The sequence below is a fragment of the Candoia aspera genome, chromosome 13 (assembly GCF_035149785.1).
Source record: "Candoia aspera isolate rCanAsp1 chromosome 13, rCanAsp1.hap2, whole genome shotgun sequence".
NCBI lineage: Eukaryota > Metazoa > Chordata > Lepidosauria > Squamata > Boidae > Candoia > Candoia aspera.
The window spans coordinates 4,816,082-4,836,232 of record NC_086165.1 but is presented as its reverse complement, the minus strand read 5'-3'; the positions used below and the strand labels follow the sequence as shown (position 1 = coordinate 4,836,232).

General features: G+C 50.5%; 1 protein-coding gene across 1 annotated transcript; it reads left to right on the top strand.

Annotated features, from left to right (window-relative positions):
* Nucleotides 1–4,921: 4,921 nt before the first annotated feature.
* On the top strand, nucleotides 4,922–19,321 carry ISL2 (ISL LIM homeobox 2). Its single transcript, XM_063313967.1, has 6 exons — nucleotides 4,922–5,080; nucleotides 5,964–6,153; nucleotides 7,495–7,769; nucleotides 12,427–12,710; nucleotides 16,138–16,305; nucleotides 18,436–19,321. Exons 1-6 carry the CDS (start codon nucleotides 5,023–5,025, stop codon nucleotides 18,550–18,552), a joined length of 1,092 nt encoding a protein of 363 aa, XP_063170037.1. The 5' UTR covers nucleotides 4,922–5,022; the 3' UTR covers nucleotides 18,553–19,321.
* Nucleotides 19,322–20,151: the final 830 nt, after the last annotated feature.

Sequence of the window (20,151 nt, the reverse complement as noted above, 5' to 3'; positions counted from 1 at the left end):
TCAACAACCCAAGGAATATTTTAGCAACTGAAGCACAGTACAGGACATGTCATATGCGGCAAAGAAGACTCGGTGGCGAGGACAGCCATGTGCCTGGACCCTGGCGGCTGGCGGCCCTGTGGTAGACCCAAGAAACGGTGGATGGACTGCATTAAGGAGGACATGGAATGTATGAACCCACCCCTGAAGATGCCTTGGACCGAGCCAAATGGAGACGGATATGCCAACAAGCAGACCCTGCCATAGCGTGGGAAAAACGCGAAGAAGAAGGAGGAGGAGGAGGAGAAGGAGAAGGAGAAGAAGGAGAAGCACAGTACTGTAGAGGTCTTGTTTTTCTGTTGGAGAAGGCCAAACGCTCCCTCCTGTCTGCCTCAAATGACTCAGAAGAAAAAGCAAGTTGCATTCTATCGGTGTGCCAGAATGGGCCTTCCACAGGATGTCAGATATCCAGCAAAGCAGAGTGGGGGTGGGGGGGTGGGGGGAGGGGATCCATCCATCAGTTCAATCCCCCAAGTGCATGTTGTAAACCTTCCTTTCACGCAGGGAGCCAAGAGGCAATTTTCCAACACAACCACATGGAAAACACAAACCAAGCTTGTCAGTCTTTCAGAGTGCCTCTGGTATCTAGCTACTGATGTTTGACTTTTTGTTATTATTTGCTCAAGTCATCTGTGGCCTGCAGAGGAAGTGGCTCAACTTGATCAAGGCCCAGAACCTCGGAGGAAAAGCTGAAAGGTTCTTGAAATAAAGAAGGGGGTGGGGTGGGGTGGGGGGACAGGATATTATGAATATTTAGCTTATGGCTCTGACAGCAAGAGTCTTCATTATTTGTTGTAGAAACAGGGTTTTTCGACCTTGGCAACTTTCAGATGTGTGGACTTCAACTCCCAGAATTCCCCAGCCAGCATCCCAACAGACAGGAACTCTGGTAGAACTCACGTCTTCAATAGGCTCAGGCTACAGAGCCCTAATGGGGCGCTTTGAAGAGTATTGGGCACTCATGTGCTTGTTGATTTCTGTTCTTTGATTCCTACCTTTCATTTATACCTGATCTTGTTCCTTCTTCATCTTTCTTTTCATGATTCTTTTCAATCATCCCACTTGAAGAACAAAAATCTGAAATTTAAATCTTAAACAGCCTCATTTTGAAATACCTGGAGTTGGGGAAAATGCAAGGGAAGTCCAGAATGATATTAACTAACAGCCTTTTCTTGTTTTTTTCCTAGCAGGGAGCAACTTTAAGCACTAAAGTTTCCCACCTTACTTTGGGGAATCACCCCGTCTCAGACAGATAAGAGGCCCTGTCCAAAACCTGGTCCGGAATTTGAAATTACTGGGTGGATCTCGTACAAAGCAGCAGAACTAAGGTGTTCCAGTACAATTCTGGGAGGTGGGGCAGAGAGGGGGTTGGATTTTGATGTCTTCTGATTTGAAAGGGCAAAAAACATGGGGGGGGGCACACTGACAGAGGTTGCAATGAACAGAAAGCGGGTACAAATAAATAACCTGATCCTCCCTTTCAGACCCTCAAAGCAGAGGAACCCCAGCCAATTGGTCTCCTCCTCCGTAACACATTGTCATCTTTCACACGATCCGCTCCACCGGGTGATTGACTTCGCCCTTTGTCTGGCTTCCTACATCGTACACGGAACCCTGCGCTAGCCGGGGCGGGTTGCGGGAGCGACGCTGGGCTACCCGCGAGTCTCCCCGGAAGGAGCCTTCGGCGGCGCGTCTGCACCGCCCTCCCCCGCACCAATGCAGCTGCTCTGGCCGGACCCGCCTTAGCGAGGCGGGTTGGGTCGTGTGAATGCAACGCGTGAGCAAAGCAGTCCCCGCTGCATGCCGCGAGTCTCTTCCTGGGTCGGGGGCGGCCATCCTCTTTCTCCATGTCGTTCGTTGCAGGCGCCGCGGCTGCCTAGCCTGGCCCTGGGGCGCAAAGGCCCAGAAGCATCCCCCTGCCTGGACGCGATCGGGCGCGGAGGCGGAGGAACAGATAGACACCGGGGTCTCCTCGGTTCCAAGGAGCCGTCCGGCTGGAGCAGAGGGTGGACGGATCTCCAAGGTTCCCTTCCCTTCCAAGGACTTGCAAGACTGGGGTCTGCTGACTCCTGCTAGCCCACTTCCTGGGGCAGCAGATGCACAGACCATCGGCTGCCGACCTTCAGGGCCGTGTGGACGAGCTTGTCTGGCTTTGGAAGGGAAGCAGTGTCAGACCTCGTTAGGACTTGGAATGGAGACCACCAGGAAATGCCCAGCTGTGGTTCAGATTCGGAAGTTGAACAGACATTTAAAAAGAAGACTTACCCTACCCCAAAGTCACTTGGAGGGGTCAAATTGCTCAGGAACCACACTGGACTCAAAGGAGTCTTTATTTCTATGTGTGAATGTGCCTTCGTACACTTATTAAACCCGGAACGTAACACGGGAGAACTGGTTCCTGAATTAACCTATTTTCTGCCTTCGCAAACTGCCCTCAGCCATCCACAAACCAACAAAACACGCCAAACCACAGAAAAACTAATCCAGTTTCATATTACCCATATTTACTCAACTAGGTCTTTCTCCTGCCCCGATGAAGCCTGTTGTGAGAACCCAACCCCGGTACAAATGCGTATCGTTAAAACGTGCACACGTGGATGAAAACTATTATTTTTCCTCTGTTTCCATGCTTTAGCCCTTACTAGAAAGATTAAGTTCCCCATTATGATTTGTGTTAATAGATTATATTAGTCAAGTAATGAAATAATTGCATAGTTTACTATGATCATTCAAGAGAGAACGGCAGCAGATTACTTCAGTCTTGTTAAATAAACTTCTGTCATCTTAAAGGCTAAGATTTCTACCGTGGTGTAAAGTTTCCTGTGCTGTGCACGGCATCAGATGTATGGATGTTATCCGGAGAGAAATGTATACAGGAAAAACAAAACGCTTTTTTTTTTGCATTTATTTTAAAGTAAGTTGCCTTGACTTCAGATAAGTATGACCAGAAATTATAATATATTATATTATAAATTATAATATTATAATATATAACACGCCCAGAGTCGTGTTTGAGATGGACGGTGGGAAAATGTGCTAAATAAATAAATAAATAAAATATTAACCCAATACCGCAGTAAAAACATAACATCCCTGTTATTAATCCATATAATTGGTCTGCAAAACAATACACAAAGCAACTAAACCCTAGGTTTATGGTACAAGTCCCTGAAATGACTTCAGCTAGAGTTGAAAGAAAGCCGCGCCGTGTCCCTCGAGGTCCATGTCGCCTGCTCTGATGGGGAATTCTGTCTAGTTCAAAAATATGCATATGCCGCGTACACTTAAGGCGAATCAAAGACTTGTCATCACTCCAAACTAATTTTGCACATGGAAATCTAAGAGTTTGGGCCGGCTCCTCACATGGAGCAGAGATCTAAGGAAAATGTGGAGAGATTTTTAAAAAGTCCTACAACCGACCAACTCCGATCCTTGCTTCGGAAGGCATCACATTTAAATAATTTGAGTTGAAGCTAAGCCGTTCCTCCGTATGGATTAAAAGGAGTCTCAGAGGGCTTGCTGTGTGTGTGTGTGTGTGTGTGTGTGTGTGTGTGTGTTTAAAAATCCAGATACAGCCTTCTACAAGAAAGACCTCACAACATCAATATTGCATTCATGCGGGTTGTTGTTGTTGTTGTTTTAAGGGAATAGAGTTTTTATAAAAAATACTACCCCGGGATCGATTTGAAACAAAACTCCCAAAGTTGGAAATAGATTTCCAGCTTTTCCACGAGTGAACTCGCGAAAGTGGAGTGCCTGGGTGTCTCTATCCTACCGTAACGATCGGGTTACCGGGCACAAAATAAAACTAAACGCGTTTTCTAGGCAATCGCTTGTGTGTTTTAGGATCGAGTAGGAAACTGCCACGAGACAAGGTGGCTAGCCGTTCGCGCCAGTGGCAGCAGCAACACGTTGTTTGTGCGAACGTCTTTCTTTTAAAAAATCCTTGCAATAAATGAATAAAGTTGAGAGAGAGTGGGGGGAAACAAGGTATGTCTAGGAACGGATAAAAACTGGAAAAGGAATGTAGAGGGGATTAAGATTTGGCGATACTGCGGGCGGCGCAGGGTTTCCTTCCCGGCGCTATTTTTCATCCGTTTACTCAAAAGTAAGCCCTGCTGGATCTCTCGGTCGGATGGAAAGTGTGGCCGATCTACTGGCGAGGAAGGAAGCCCCGCTGAACTTCCAGGAGACCGAGGAAGCGCGCCGGGGACGGCGCCAAAAGAAAGCCGCGGTCCCAGGTAGGTGACTCGGATCCAGTCCCCCCGGATGAAGTGGGACTTACAGCGGAGTAGATAGGATCAGGCCGCGCTCGGAGCATTTGCCGGGGAGAAAGCCAACCGATTCAGTAATCGGCACCCCCCGGAATCGCTGGAGCCGTGACTGGCGTTGCTAAGATTATCTCCGGGAAGCCAGGAACGCTAACCTCGATTGAATTACATCATCATCATCATCATTACCTATTATTATTATTATTATTTATTGCAGAATTACAGCAAGCGGGGGGAAAAATCTCCCCCAGGAAGGCAGGTTTTCGCGGCTGGCTCTCCCAACGCCCAAAGCCCTCTTCCAAGGATGGGGACCGGAGGCTCTCCCTTCCCACGGGAGCTCCCGCCGCTTGCGCCCGCCGAGCCGGCCGCCCGGCGCCTTCTGCCGGGGGCTCCGCGTCCTGCGCCCCATTGTTCGCCCTCGGCCAATCAGCCGCCGCCGCCGCCGCCGCCAATCGCCTGCGAGGGCTGCCGGAGCAGCCCGCTGACGTCACCCCGACGAGCCGTCCTCCCCTTTCGGGGGATGAGTGGGTGGTCCGCGCCGTGCTGACGTCATGCTGCGTAGGGGACTCTGCTCTGCTCCCTCGCCGGGCCGGAGGAGTGAGTTAGGGAAGAGCCGAGCGGCGGCAGGAGGCGCCCCCCCTTTTCCCCTCTTTTTCCTTTCCCCCTTTTTTTTCCTTTCTGCACCACAACACTTTCCCGCATCTCCTTCTGCATGGTGGATATTATTTTTTCTTACCCTTTCGGAGGTGCGATGGGGGATCACGCCAAAAGTAAGTCTCTTTTGCTCTCCTATCCGAGGGGGAGCTGGAAGGATTGGGGGGCGCGGGGATGGGGGAGCGGAGATGCCCTTAGAAAAGAAGGGGGTGCTTTGGCGAGACCGCTTTGGAAAGGAGAGGGTGGGGAGAGAGGGACGTGCAAAAATAACACGCTTAGTTGTTGTTGTTGTTGTTGTTGTTGTTGTTGTTGTTGTTGTTATTTCTAGTGGGAGATCAATTTAGACTTCGTTGCACAAACGCGCGGCGGCGAACGCCCGCTCCTTGCAGAACGGGGTCTCCGTTAATCGTAATATTTGCCCCCTCGATATTGTTGCTGGTTTGGCTCTCTTGAGCCGCTTTCTTGCCCCGAATAATTTAGCACCTCGCCAGAAACTGTCCAAGGGAAAGAAGGGGATGGTGATGATGATCGTAAAGTCGATGCCTCTTTTTCCCTCCGCCTCTTTTTATGGGTGAAATATTTTCAACCCGCCCGGGAAACGGGGCGAGGGGAACTGTTGGCGAAACGGTCGCGTTGGGATGCTTGGCTCGTTGGATTTTCCTGGCTCCGTTTTCCTGTCCGGGGTTCGGTGACCTGTTTAGGCTCTAAGACAGAGTTTCTCCACCTTGGCAACTTTAAAGATGGGTGGATTTCAACTCCCAGAATTCCCCAGCCAGCATTGCTGGCTGGGGAATTCTGGGAGTTGAAGTCCACCCATCTTAAAGTTGCCAAGGTGGAGAAACCTGCTTTACGATGTTCCGGGGCTTAGGAGGGGCGCACTTCCTCCCTGGGGCTGCCCTTCGCGTTCCGCTGGGCTGGTGCTCTTCCCCCGGCCCTCTTCCCCGCACGACCTCCTCCCGACGCCCGGTTCTGACTGTCCTTTGCTCCTTTCCCCGACAGAAAAACCCGGGATCGCCACGTGCGTGGGCTGCGGGAGCGAGATCCACGACCAGTACATCCTCAAGGTCTCCCCGGACCTGGAGTGGCACGCGGCGTGCCTGAAATGCGCGGACTGTAGCCAGTATTTGGACGAGACCTGCACTTGTTTCGTGCGCGACGGCAAAACGTACTGTAAACGAGATTACATCAGGTAGCCGAGCCTTCCCCTCCCTCTTTAAGCGGGACCGGCGACCCCCTTTCTTTTTAAGCCTCTCCTCGGAGTCCTTCGCGGGCAAGCGCGCACTCTTCCGCTTGAGCCGTTGGCGCGCTTCTTCGCTCTGGGGTGCTTGTCCCTGAAAGAGCCTCGCCTCCCTCCCTCCCTCTGTTTGGTGGAAGCCTCGCGGGGGTGCTGGAATTTAAGGCGGGTCGCCGAAGGTGGAGTGAGGCGCGCGGTCTTTGAACCCCTGACGGCCGGAAGTTCAGGACGCCTTGCCAGGGGAAGGGAATAATGCCCTCTGTCATTCCCGAGGACCACCCCCACCCGCCGAGGCGGGACGCGCACAATCCTCCCGTGCAGGCCTTTCTGTAAAATTCGGGGGGAGGACCCTTGCATACAGAAAGATGCACACATATGTATACACACGTGCCTTTTATAAAACTGGAGGCACAAATCTTTGCACAGCCACTCAACCACATGCCTCTGTAAAATTCTTGGGGAACCCTTGCACAAACAAACACACATGTATACACACATGCCTTTTTTATACAGCGGTGGGCACAAATCCTGGCACAGTCACCCACCCACATGCCTGTCTGTAAAATTCGAGGGAGGAATCCTTGCACACGCACCAACACACACATAGGCATACACATACGCCTTCTTATAAAATTCGAGGAGAATCCTTGCAGGTTGGCACCCATGTACACAAATACCGGGGCGGGGCGGGGCGGGGAGGTACACTCATTTGGGCACAAACCCCACTGATATCGAGGCACTTTATTTCGAAATAAAAGAATCTGCAGCTCGGCCAGGCATTGACTTCAACCCCAGCCAAAGAGGGTTGGCCGTCCCTCCCGTCCCACTTCGCCTCGCAAACCCTCCTGCAGGTGTGTGCAGGTTAAAAGAAAACGAGAAGGGTCATGGATGGGGAATAATAATAATAATAATAGAAATAGAAATAATAATAGAAATAATAGTAATAGAAAGACCTACCCGTTAGCAATAGGGAATGTAACGCTGTTGCGACGGATTATTCATTTTCTTGCTGGTTTATTTGCTATTAGCGAAATAATTCGCAGCCGAACCGAAGAGCCGCCCCGGAGGCTCCCTGGCCCGGCGCGCCGCGGCTCTGGCGGTCTCGGCCCGCGTGGAGCTTCCAGGAGGGCTCCGCCGGCCCAGCCGCGCCAAGCTCGGCAGGGCAGGGCAGGGCAGGGCGGGCAGGGCAGGGCAGGGCAGGGTGCGGCTCTCCGGGCAGCGGCCTGGCTCCGGCTCCGGCTCCGGCTCCGCAGCGCCTGACGGCCGCCCCCGCCCTCCGCTCCGCTCGCCCCGCAGGCTCTTCGGCATCAAGTGCGCCAAGTGCGCGGGCGGCTTCAGCAGCAGCGACCTGGTCATGCGCGCCCGCGACCACGTCTACCACCTGGAGTGCTTCCGATGCTCCGTGTGCAGCCGGCAGCTCCTGCCCGGGGACGAGTTCTCGCTGCGCGACCACGAGCTGCTCTGCCGCGCCGACCACAGCCTCCTGCTCGACGGGGCCGGCTCGGCCGAGAGCCCCCCGCGCAGCCCGGGTCACCTGCAGGGCGCCAGGCCGGGCCACCTCCAGCTGCCAGGTAAGCCGCCCCCCCCCCGCCCTGACGCCCTTTGAAGGGCAGCCCCCGCCCGCCCACCCTCCCAAATTAACTCGTCCAGTTCTCAACATTCCCTTCCTTCCTTCCTTCCTTCCTTCCTTCCTTCCTTCCTTCCTTCCTTTCTCAATCATTCAGCTTCTCTCTTTTTCTACAAAATTAATTAATTCACTTCCCAACATTAATTTTTCCCTTGCTTCCTTCTAAATTCATTGTTGATTCAGGCTCTGAAAATAATTCACAAAATTCATTTTCTTTCCTTCCTTCTCTTTCTCTTCTATATTGACATCCTTCTTTCCTCTTAAATTTACTAACTTAGCTTGCTTCTCTTTTTCCCTCCCCCCCCCGCCTCTCTCTCACACACACACTTATTGCTCCCCAAATCTTTGTCTCTCCTATTTTCTGCTTCATCCTCCCTCCAGCCCTGTCCGAATCCTCTCTTCACAGCTCCATTTCTCCTCCAGATGGTGGGCTCAGATTTGCACCGATTTGTGCCCCCCCAGCCCCGGCAGGCTCTATTCCCTCAAACGGGGTCTTTCTTTCCTGCGGGACCTTCCTGGTGTCTGGGTGGCCGACCACAGCTTGGCTGCTCCCGGTGGTGGGCTAGGGCAGTTTCAAGGTTTTAAGGCTCGCAGTTGACAAAGGCCAGGCTGCTCACAATTCAAAGATAGGGAGGAGGGGAGGAAGCAGCCAGGGGCTCAAGCCACAGGTCCTGGGCACATTTGGGGCAGCCTCTCCAATGACCGCCTTCCATTGCCGCATTCCAACTCCCGTCCTCCCTAACCCAGGAGGTGGGGCTGGATTCATGGAAAGTGGGAAAAGCTTGGCATCTGAGGCAGAAGCGAGCAGGGGGCATGACTGCCACCTGTGCCTATTCATTGCTAGCTAGGCCTGATTTTTGAAGCTCAGACCTGATTTAGGGAAGCCCCCCATCCCCCACCCCACCCCACTTTCCCCCAAATCTGAATCTTTTTTCTTCTCCTCCAGGGTGTCTTACCAAAAATAAAAGGGGAAAAAAGTGACCTTTTTAAACTGACGGGAATGAGAAGGGGTTGCAGTGATGAACCCCAATCATTAACTCCCCATCATGAGTTAATAGGAAGCAGATCCTGCCAATGTCAAAATAACTGGGGTGATGGTAGTAGATCCCTGGGATAGGCTAAAATGTCATTCGGGGGCTGAACTCTGCTCTGGTTGCATCCAAGCAAAAGAATAAAAGAATTCTGGGAAATTCTGGGTGCGGGGAGGGGGTCCCCAATACTCCCTCTCCCTGCCTATCACCAGCCCCTCTCCCCAGGGATTCTCACTAAGAAAAGGGTCCCAAATAAAACCAGTATGGATCCTGTTTAAATCTGCTCTGGCACATTTTATCTCCCCACGCACCCACCCCCACCCCCACCCGTGCCCAAATCCGCCAAAAACAACTCACGGTTGCCTGCTGTCCTGGGGAGGAGAACGGCCCTTGATTCAGAACTCATCCCGAGAGGGGCCTGTGCAGTTGCAACAGAATTCCTCTGTGCATATGCAAAGTACCCATTTTCTCTCTCACACACAACACACACACACACCCCTAGTCAAAGAAAGGCAAGACTGACTTTCGGCTTCAACATCTGGGAACTCTGGGGTGAGGTCAAAAGAGGCTGGGGGAAGGCCGAAAATTCTAAAACGCTCTTTTTTAAAAAATATTTTTTTCCCTTTATCTCGCGCGTCTGAATGATGCCTGTGAAAAGAGACAGATTTTTCTGTACGGAAGTGGAGTGACTGAATGAATTTCGGGGAAAATTGCAGTCCAATTCATTGCTCCATTAGTGAAGGAAAAAATTCAGAGTCACAATACAGTAGAAGAAAACCTCGATTTGAGACTGGCGAGGTTGTCCAAATAAAGGCGTGCTTGTTCTGTGGTTCAATTGCCCCTCACCTGCGCGCACCTTCATCTGTTTCCCCTTCCCTTCTCCCCGTTGCTTCTGAGCCGCTCGGGTGCGTTTATGATACTGGAAACTCAGATCGGCCAAGCATGCATCTTGAAATCGATTTGAGTTGATGGAAAGAGGAAGGAAGGAAGGAAGGAAGGAAGGAAGGAAGGAAGGAAGGAAGGAAGGAAGGAAGGAAGGAAGGAAGGAAGGAAGGAAGGAAGGAAGGAAGGAAGGAAGGAAGGAAGGAAGGAAGGAAGGAAGGAAGGAAGGAAGGAAGGAAAAAGATCTGCCAATGAGAAATGCCAATGAGAAAGGCCACCTTCATGTTTCATCTAACCCCCCTCCGTTTGCGCAGGATTAGATTCCCCGCTCTTCTAAGGGCTCCGTGGCCTGGAGAAATTACGCCGGCAGGCCGAAACCTCGCAGGGTTTCCTCAGGAGGAAGCTCCCCGGACTCTCAACCGGCAAAGGCCGCGCGCGTTTGCAGCCTCCGCTTCCCTTTGCGCCCTCAGGCTGCAACGCCCCGTCCGTTTCCACGCGAGGAAGCCGCGTCGAATCCGGGGAAGCTTCCCGCCAGGAAACCCTCGCTGAAACGAACCAAACGGAGCGTGCCTCTTTTCCAAACCGAAGCCCGGTTTGGCAACGAAGTCGCTGATTTTTTTGAAAAACGCGTTTGCAAACTGTATGCGTTGCATGCAATCTTGCAAATCCATTTTAAACGCGGGCAGCATTCAGTCATCCTGGGCGCGGGCAGCGGGCGGCTGAAGTGTTATTAAACCCTCGACGGGTAATTGATAAATGATCTTTGGAAAGAGGCAGGTGGAGTTTTAAAGGGGGTGGAGGGAATTTGGGGAACCGGGTGTCTCCCCCGTCGAAACGTGCCGATTCGCCGCCGCCGCGGCGCGTTGGGTGGCTCTGAATTCGCCTCTTTTTAATATAACCAGTCGGGCTGTCATTGAATCACGCCTGATTCGATCTGAGACTGAATTGTTAAATCACACACACTATATTTCATAGTGGACGGGTGTGTCTACGGGCGTGGGACACAGATACGCACGCTCTCACAGTTGCATAACAGGGCACCTCACCTTTTTACGGGCGATTTTAAAAATTACGGTTAAAAGAAAAGATCTCCTTTCCAGTTTTCCTTCCAAGCTCTTAAACGTTAACCGATTATTTTCGGATTCTTCTCCCCCTCTCCTTTTTTTTTTTTGGTACGCAGTCTGGTTGATATTTGTGCTTGATTAATATTTAAAAAAATATTTTAAACAAGTTGGCATTTATTGCTATTTTAAACACACGGAAGGGAAGGGAAGAAATTCTGGCTTCCGCCTTGGCTTTCCACGGCTTGTGAGTTTGAAAGGACACGTTGGAAATTTATGGAGAATAGCAATAAAATAAAATAATAACATAGCATAATAACATAATATAAAATAAATAAAATAAAATAAAATATAAAAAATCGGAAGGATTTGTGACTGAAATCGGGGGTGGGGGATCTCTTCTGAGAGAAGGAATAATAATGATGATTATACTCATCATTATAATCATCATAAGCATCCCGTAACTCCCCCTTTCACATAGGAACGGAAAATTAATCACAAGGAAAACTGCCCTTCGTTTTCTTTGCGTGGGGGCTCGGGCAGGGCCTCTCAGCACCCCCACCCTTGCATTTTTGTGCCGGACCTGAGCAGTGGGACGATCCCAAGGCGGGCAGTTGACTGGGATCCCCGCTCAGCTCCGCGGCTCCGTTCTCACGGCTGCCTGGACCCCGGTTTTCGCAGGCGCAGGGACAGGGAAAGCCAGCAAGTCCGCTTGCATCTCAAGCTGAGGCAACCCGAGTCCATTTTCCTGTTGGGGAAGGATTTTTTGGTGGGGAGGGAATCGAGAAAGCGGGGCAGCCTCCAATTCTGCAGGCCCCAAAAGAAGAGACGCCTTCCTTGCAGAGAAGGAAAAGGAAAACTTTACTTTCTCTTTTACTATAGACGCATCTTGTTGCGCTGGGGAAAAAAATTAATCGAGTTGGCTTTTCCAGACCCCTCTCTGAGCTTTAATTTTCTTGGGGCCGGGGGGAGGCAATTAAAAGTTCCTCCCGTCCCATTTTCATGGGTGAATCGTTAGGTCTCCGAAGGCTTCCCCGGATCTTTCGGCCCGCCCGGCTCTGCTGAATCGCTGCCCTGTTCGGCCGCTCCTCCGTATTTCGAATAAAAGGGCCGGCCCGGTTGCTCTGCTGCTCGTTTTTAGGACAAGCCGTGCCCCCCGCCCGCCCAGATAGAGGCAGGAAATTTTTTCCCCCCCTGCTTCATTGCTGCTTGCCCAGCCAAACGAAGAAAACCTTCCGATCTTAAGGGCGAATGGGTCAGTAAATGATGATTACACTCCGGTTCAGGGTTAATAAAGCAATGGGGATTAGGGTCGAGGGGAGCACAATGCAAGCCAGGGAAGCGCTTTGAGTGACTTTGGACCTGGTGGCCTACCACACAGGGTTGTCGTTGGGGGAACATGGGAGGAAGGGGATCCGCCCGACGCCTGGGCCTCCCGGGAAACGGTGGGCTCCTAACCTGGCCCGCAGATTAACACGGAAACCGAAAACATTCTCCTCCCTTCAAGCGTCTGGGATGGGATGGCTTCCTCCCTGCTGGGGGGGCCCTGCGCTCCCCCGTTCTGGGGGCCGCCTCGCCCGCCCCGCCCCCTTCTCACGCCAGCCTTGCCCCCCCCCTCTCTCCGCAGAGCCAGTGCCCGGGCGGCAGCCTTCCCTGCGTCCCCACGTGCACAAGCAGGCGGAGAAGACGACGCGGGTGCGGACGGTGCTGAACGAGAAGCAGCTGCACACTCTGCGCACCTGCTACGCGGCCAACCCGCGGCCCGACGCGCTGATGAAGGAGCAGCTGGTGGAGATGACGGGCCTCAGCCCGCGGGTCATCCGCGTTTGGTTCCAGAACAAGCGCTGCAAGGACAAGAAGAAGTCCATCCTGATGAAGCAGCTGCAGCAGCAGCAGCACAGCGACAAGGCAGTAAGTGGGCAAGCCGGGCCGGGCCGGGCCGGGCCAAAGCGCCGCTCCCTCCCGCTGGCACCGGGAGCAAAGCGCGCCAGCCCGGCTCAGGAGTGCCCGAGCCCCCGAATCCGCGGGTTCCCTCCCTCCCGGGCTCTCGGGACTACAGTTCCCAAAATGCCACTCGGGGGGGGGGGATCTTGGCCCTCTCTTCTTCCAGGCGACTCTTTTCTTGCCCCCTCCCCTTCCAATCCCTTGGGAGTCTGTTTTTGGGGGCTCAGGGGGGCAGTGAATGAGTTTCAAGTGGCAGGAGGGCTCCACTGGCATCAGCCTGTGTTTTGCCACCGATGGAGGGGGGAATTGACCTCAATCCCAAATTCATTGGGAAGTGGGTGTCTTGCTTGGCCTGGGAGATCTAAGAGGCCGTGGATGGCTGGGGTCTCCGGAGCGGCCAAAGGGGTTTAGGGAATGGACCCATTTTCCCAACTGGCGTAATAATTTTGAACCATCCCGGCAGGACATGGGCCCTGTTTCCCCAACACAGAGACACACAGTTGGAATTTTGTTGTTTTCAGGATGCAGGGATTGATTTGCTGGGTTTTGGAGAGAGCAGGGAAGCATGCTGGGAGGCTACGGCAATGGCTGGGGTGATGGGAATTAGGGCTTGGCAGAAAGCTGGCTTTCCAAATGAATTAGATGGCAAGGCCAGTTTTGCAAGCTCAGTGCAGTGGGCAAGGACTGGGCTGGGGAGGGAAAAACCCTTCAGGAGTAAGGCCCCCTTGGGTCTCAGTTCCCTGAGAGTTGTCAGCCCGGTTCCACAGATCTGGAGTAAGTCCCATTGATTCAAGTCTACTATGCCAGGGTTGCAAAGCACTACGTTGCCCCATTGACTCCATTGCAACTTACTTCTGCGCAGAGGCCTCAAGGACCCTACTGACAGGGTGCACATCTATTCAGGTGTGTGAGGTGCGTCCAACCCCCTTGAACTCCATGGGGGCCAATCCCTTTCTGCACATACATAGTCTTGGCTGCAAAGAGTACTCCACCACCAGGCTCTTGACCTCAGCAATAATATCTATTTTTATTCATGGCCATCAGCCAGGTGGTATTTAACCAATATTGATTTTTTTTTCCCTGAGAGCAGGATCAATAGTGTCTCATGCCGGAGATCTCTGGGAGAGTAAATCTCTGCAGGGAAATGCAAGACGATAATGATGACAATAATAATAGCAATAATAGATGTAACTGTTCCTCTAACTTCCTTCTGGAAGCATCCACTGTTTACCCAAAGCTGCTAGGATGTACTCTTTATGTTTATTTCATCGATATAAAAGCACGGGGATGATTTCAAATAATCCTTGTTTTGGGCTTTTTTTTAAAGGAAGTCCAATCTTAATGTTCCCTTTATTTTTAAAGAACTTCTACCACCACCCCCAACCACCAAAATATGGATGGTTTGGCCATAGTTTTGTTTGCTCTGTTCCGTAGTGTTCCCTTCTGTTAAAAGTTATTTGATCTCTGCTGTAAATTCTACAGAAGACATCCCAGCTGGTCTTCCAGATGTTTTGAGCTGCTCTGCTGAGAATCCTCATTGTTGCACCAGAGGGGAGGGAAAGGAAGCCTTTGGAGAAAGCAGAAGGGAGATCCGGAAGGGAGATCAGGAAAAAGCAGAGGGGAAAAATAGGTGGGACTGGTTCACTGGGTGGGTGGGTGGGGGGGCTCTTCATCATTTATCAGAATCAAAGTATTTGATTGATTCCATAAATCAAATGATTGAATATATTCACTCCCATCACTGGTTGATTGAATGGAGCAGCTTGCTGGTACCAGGAAAAAAAAAATCTTTAAACACGAATTACAACAACTCCCAAAGGGGGTCAAAAAAGTCAAGATGGCGACTTGAACAGTCAGAGCTCTGCCCCCTTTTTGTGCATAGCTTTGGATTTGCCATATTGACTTTTTTGACCCCCCTCTTGAACACTCCTGTCTGAAAATAATATTGAGAGGAGCTCCAGTTTTGTGAAGAAGGAAAGATACTCTTTTTCTTTTTGGCATTTAGCTTACTCAGGGCAAGGGGCTAAAAAAACCCTACACCTCTCTCCTCAAATAATTTTCCAAATTCCCAGACTGATTAAAAATAATTAGATGATTTGATCCATAGGGATGTGGCTGTTCACTTTTGACTATGTATTTTTGTATACTTCTCCCAAGTGTGGTGTTCTTTGGAAGAAAATACTCTTGGGTTTGTTTGTTTTTTGCTTCTTTTTCTAGTCAAGTGCAGTTTGGGCTAGTGGTTAAGGTGCTGGGCTAGAAACCAGGGGGCTGTGAGTTCTAGTCCTGCCTTAGGCATGAAAGCCAGCTGGGTGCCCTTGGGCCAGTCCCTCCCTCTCAGCCCAAGAGCCAATCAGGCGTGGTACGAAAGTTCTAGTCCCGCCTTAGGTACGAAAGCCGGCTGGGTGACCTTGGGCCAGTCCCTCCCTCTCAGCCCAAGAGCCAATCAGGCATAGTAGGAGAGTTCTAGTCCCGCCTTAGGCATGAAAGCCGGCTGGGTGACCTTGGGCCAGTCCCTCTCTCTCAGCCCAGCCCACCTCACAGGGTGGTTGTTGTGGGGAAAAGAGGAGGAGGAAGGAGTATCAGGTATGTTTGCCGCCTTGAGTTATTTATAAAAATAATAACGGCGGGATAGAAAATAAAATAAAATAAAAAATTATTATTATTATTATTATTATTATTAATCTCCCTCATTGGCAAATCACTTCTAGAAACTCTGAGGGCTGCTGGAAAGGTCTGCCCACCGTTGAGAATACCCCTGACCACATCAAGAGTTCTCACCACAAAGTACCCCCCCCTGGCACCCCCCCCCCCATAGGTGGCATTCACAAATGTGGATCCAATAGAAGGGAATCTCTGGAGCTCAGGATTGAACTGTGGAGTCCTTGCTGCTCTCTGAGCTTGCTTGTGGGCTGGCAGACGCTTCATGACCCAACTGGGGAACATCATCAGTGCCCTGGAGATGGTGATGGTGATGATCTTGCCTAGTCGGGCAATGAAGCGTCTGCCAGCCCACAAGCAAGCTCAGAGAGCAGCAAGGAGTCCACAGATGGCGACCACAAGAGGTGGCAAGGGATGGCTTTTAGGCATCTCCCCTTTCTGGTATGCACACGCCCCCATCCTCTGCAGCTTGAATGGGACATCCTTTGTGTGCTAATAGGTCAGGTGACAGCGATGAGAAACTGGCTTGTTTTTTCATGTGGGGCAAAAGACCCAAAGTGCTGTCTTCTAGGCACTCCCAAGCTTTCCCTAGTGTGTTATCCAGAGGGGCAAATTAAGCCTGAACAATTTTGCAGATAATGCCGGATCACTCTCTCCATCTTTGCTCCGGGCAGATTCGGCTACGCTTTGGCTGACCTTTCTTCCCCAACTTTCCCCCCTTCGGCCTCCTCCCAAGAGTTTGCAGGGCTTAACTGGGACCCCCCTGGTTGCTGGCAGCCCGATTCGCCACGACAGCGCCGTGCAAGGCAGCGCAGTAGAGGTGCAGACTTATCAGCCGCCTTGGAAAGCTCTCAGCAATTTTGCCCTGCAGAGCGACCTGGATCAGCCTGCATTCCAACAACTGGTAAGAACCTGAGAAACCCCCCCCCCCCATAACTAGAGGGCAGGGAGGGGCGGTGTCTTTTCTTGGACTGCCACCTGGATCATCCCACTCATCCCTCAGATTGGTTACATATCTCCTTACTGGCTGCATCAGTCACCTCCCTTGATTCTGCATTTTAGAAAGGTTGAGAATGTGGAAAGAAGGAGAGATTTCTCCCCCCACTTCCCCCCACCACCCGATTCCCAGGCAAATGCATTTGAAACCATGGGGCCCAGCCCTTGGAAGGCCTTTCCCCCACCATTGTGTTTGGAAAGAAAAAGGGATCTTTAAAATATGGCCTCTCAAATGATCTCAGGTGCAAAATATTTGTCAAAAGATTTGCTGCTTAAGTAGAGAGAAAACTGGCCATGCTGTGGGTATGGGTGTGTATGAGAAAGAGAGAGACAGAAATCCAGCATCTAATTGGGGCTGATGTTGCAAAAAGATATTTTAATAACTTGGTTCTGGTATTTGTGACGCTGGAGAAAAGTGCCCAGGATCATTGTCACTAGTGTAATGGCACGCCCGATGCAAGGCTAACTGCCACAAGCAAATATCCTTTTGCACCATGAGCAAAATGGCTCCTCCCCGTGTATTGCGGGTGTTTTACAAATGAGAGTGGATAATCCTAAATTGCAGGGAATGGGGGTGACCAGTAACCCTTTGTGGTGGGTTTGAAAATAACGGCCCCTCTTTTGGGCCAAAGAGCCCTGAAATATGGATGCTTGGCCTCTGATGTCTTTAACAAATGCAATGGACGTACAAGAGAAATGCAACATTTTGAAGAAGGTGTTAAAGACGGAGGTCTGAGAACTGGGCAGGTTCTCCATTTGGCAAAGAGTAATATTCACTTCAGGGAGCAGAATTTGGAATTTGTTATGCAAAGGAGAACAGGATCTCACCACTGGGCCACATGGCTGGCTTAGAGTGACCTCTACCAGAAAATGGATTAATTAAGTAAGCCAAGTATGTGGTGTGGACTCAGCTTCTGGTGGACATTAGAATCACCTGCAAAAAAATCTTGCTGGCTTCAGTGCAGGGAAGATGGGACTGTTATCTGCTCCTTTGCCTGGGGGCAAAATCTCTTGGCCTGGTTGCAGAAGCATAAAAAGCAGCTGTTTCCTGCCATACATATTGCTTTGGGTGTGTTTAGAAGATGCATTTCTCTCTGTAATGTTGCTGACCACGCTTGGCTTTAGATTCTGCCAACAAATCAGTCCACAAACTTACTGGTTTTGGAACACAAGAGAACCAGCTGTAGACCAGGCCTTCCAGCTTTACGTAAGAAGTTTAGCAATAGGTTTTCCTTGGAGAAGGAGGTTCTGAGTACAGTTAGGATGTCAAGTTGGGATAGGCCACCTCTGGCATCCTGTTAATGACTGGATTCATCAGTCTCCCCAAATCTGGTCCCCTCCCGGTGGGTTGGATTTCAGATGCAGCATGCTTCGACGCAGCCTAAGGAATCTTCCTGTGGATTAACTGACTTCCAGCCATAAATGGTGATGATTTGCCACAGTGGAAAAGAAAATAACTCGCCAAACCAGTGTTTCTCAACCTTGGCAGCTTTCAGATGTGTGGACTTCAACTCCCAGAATTCCCCAGCACTGTGCCAGACTATGGATGCAAAGGTTTAGCTCTTGCCTTGGGAAGCTAATGGAAATAGAGTCCCCTGAAATAGGTTTATCTTCCCTATTTCTCGGGATCAAGATGGCTGACGGGATGGCTCTTGAAGTGACGTACAGGTAGAAGCCACCTGCAGAAGGACTTCTCCTTCTCACTAAGGGCTGGATGTGTGGAGGGGAACAGTGATGTTCTGCAGGTGCTGAAAGGTACCTTTCCCCAAAATATTCCCTAACTCAAGATTGGGCGGAAGTCGCCATTTGAGATCCACAAAGCAGAAGGGCAGCAATGCGCAGAATTTGGGGGATCTGAGGGTTTGCTTTGCCCTCTTAAATTCACACGGAGCCTATTTTAGGGCTTCAGTTACTAAATTAGAGTGCCTTCTCTCCGAAGGCCCCCCATTTTCACCAATGGGGACTATTCAGGGGGTGCACCCCCACTTTTCCAGCCTGTCCCCCTACCTTGTTCTTCTTTTTTTCCCCTGTTCCACAGCTCTCCATTTCTGAATCGGGGTCCCTGGGCAATTCTTCAGGCAGTGACGTGACCTCTTTATCTTCCCAGCTCCCCGACACCCCCAACAGCATGGTTCCTAGTCCGGTAGAAACGTGAGATGAGCCGCCCCCTCCTTTTTAACGCCTGACCCTTGGAGGACTTTCGCATGCTTTTGCTTCCTGCATGAGAACTGAGTGCTAAGCAAACACGACTTGTTAAATTATTACCTTTATTTAAAAACCCAGCTCCATCTCTTCCTCGGTCGTGACTGGAAGCCTTCCAGGATTCCCTGGACTTTGCCAAGCAGGGAGGGGAAGAAGGCGTAAAACCTCCCAGGAATTCTGTTCCTCCCCCCTCCGGGAATACCTCTGGATTTTACTCGAATGACCCTTAAATCCTGTTCTTGTAGCTTTAGAAGGTGGCTCTTTCTGTTTTCTTTACGATGGAAGAAACCAGCTCAACGTGGAACGGATGGGACTTCCTTGCCTCCGACTGGTCAGATGCAGGGCCATCCTCTTAGCTTCATCAATCAGTTGCCTTCATCTTGACCCCATCGCCAGCTTTCCTGGGGCTCCCGTCTCCCCATCGCCATACTCTGCCTGGAAAAACCTGGAACTTTTTTCTGTTTCTTTGGTGGCCCAAAAAGAGGAGTATTTTTTCTCTCTCTCTCTCTCTTTCTCTCCTCCTGAGCCCGCATGATTGCTGGAAAAATTCCAGCCGGACTTGTGTCCCATCCAACCCCCAACCCCCATTGCCAGTGTTAAATTATCTTATGGATGGAAGGTGTGTGGTTCATTCTCAGCCTTTGCAGACCAAAGTAAGTTATTGTTATTTATTATCGCGCGGCAGCAGGCGAGCAAGGGGAATTGAGAATTGGATCTGAATAATAAAAGAACAAATACTTGATGAGAAATTGCTTCACGCCTTGTGTTCGAATGCTTGGCCTGATGCCAAATTGTAAAGTTTAATTTGATAGCGAAGTCTTGTGTTGAGTTGTGTTCCTGATGCCTTTGCACACAGGGGCAGCATGGTGGAAGTGCATTGTCACTTCTTCTGGCCACTGTTTGTTTGTTTGTCTTCCCAATCTAGGAATTCTTCGTAGTCTCCCATCCAAATAATATTCAGGTCTGAACCAGTTTAGCATCTCAAGATCGGCCAAGTTTTGCCAGGGGCTGCTGCATAACTAAGCAATTTAATATAGAAGGGAGTGAATACTCAGGGCATATTCATTTATTGGATTTCATTTATTATATTTCATTTTGACGAAATTTATTTTGATTAAATCAAAGCCGGTTTAGATTTTTCTCATGGCCTTACTCCATTTCTGAAGGGTGGCTCTGTCACTCTTGCCACCCCCCTGCCCCCAGATGTACAATTTAATTCTATATTGAGAATGCTTCCATAAAATATGTTGGCTGGTTGTTGGGCAGAGGAGAACTTATAAGACTTAATCAGTTTTCCTTCGAGCCCAAATTCTTACAAAAGTTTTTGAGGGCTATGATTTGATCTCACTCTGAAAAGCCTGGCTTTGTCTATGCCCACGATGGACAGGCTGAGAAAAATATGTTGTAATTCTTTATTTTCTTGTATTAGCACTCCAATATCTACATATGCACATTCCCTGCAAAAACAACATGGAATAAAAATTAGTGGAACTCAGGACCTCATTTTGAGACCAGAAGGGATTGTTCTGGAGTTCACAGTCCTTTGACACGA

What these genes read in the sequence shown, in the direction of transcription:
- ISL2 (XM_063313967.1), top strand. Translation starts at nt 5,023, where the DNA reads ATGGTGGATATTATTTTTTCTTACCCTTTCGGAGGTGCGATGGGGGAT. An exon ending in GATGGGGGATCACGCCAAAA is followed by an intron (nt 5,081 to 5,963) that starts GTAAGTCTCTTT and finishes TTTCCCCGACAG; the next exon opens with AAAAACCCGGGATCGCCACG. An exon ending in AGCCTGCATTCCAACAACTG is followed by an intron (nt 16,306 to 18,435) that starts GTAAGAACCTGA and finishes CCTGTTCCACAG; the next exon opens with CTCTCCATTTCTGAATCGGG.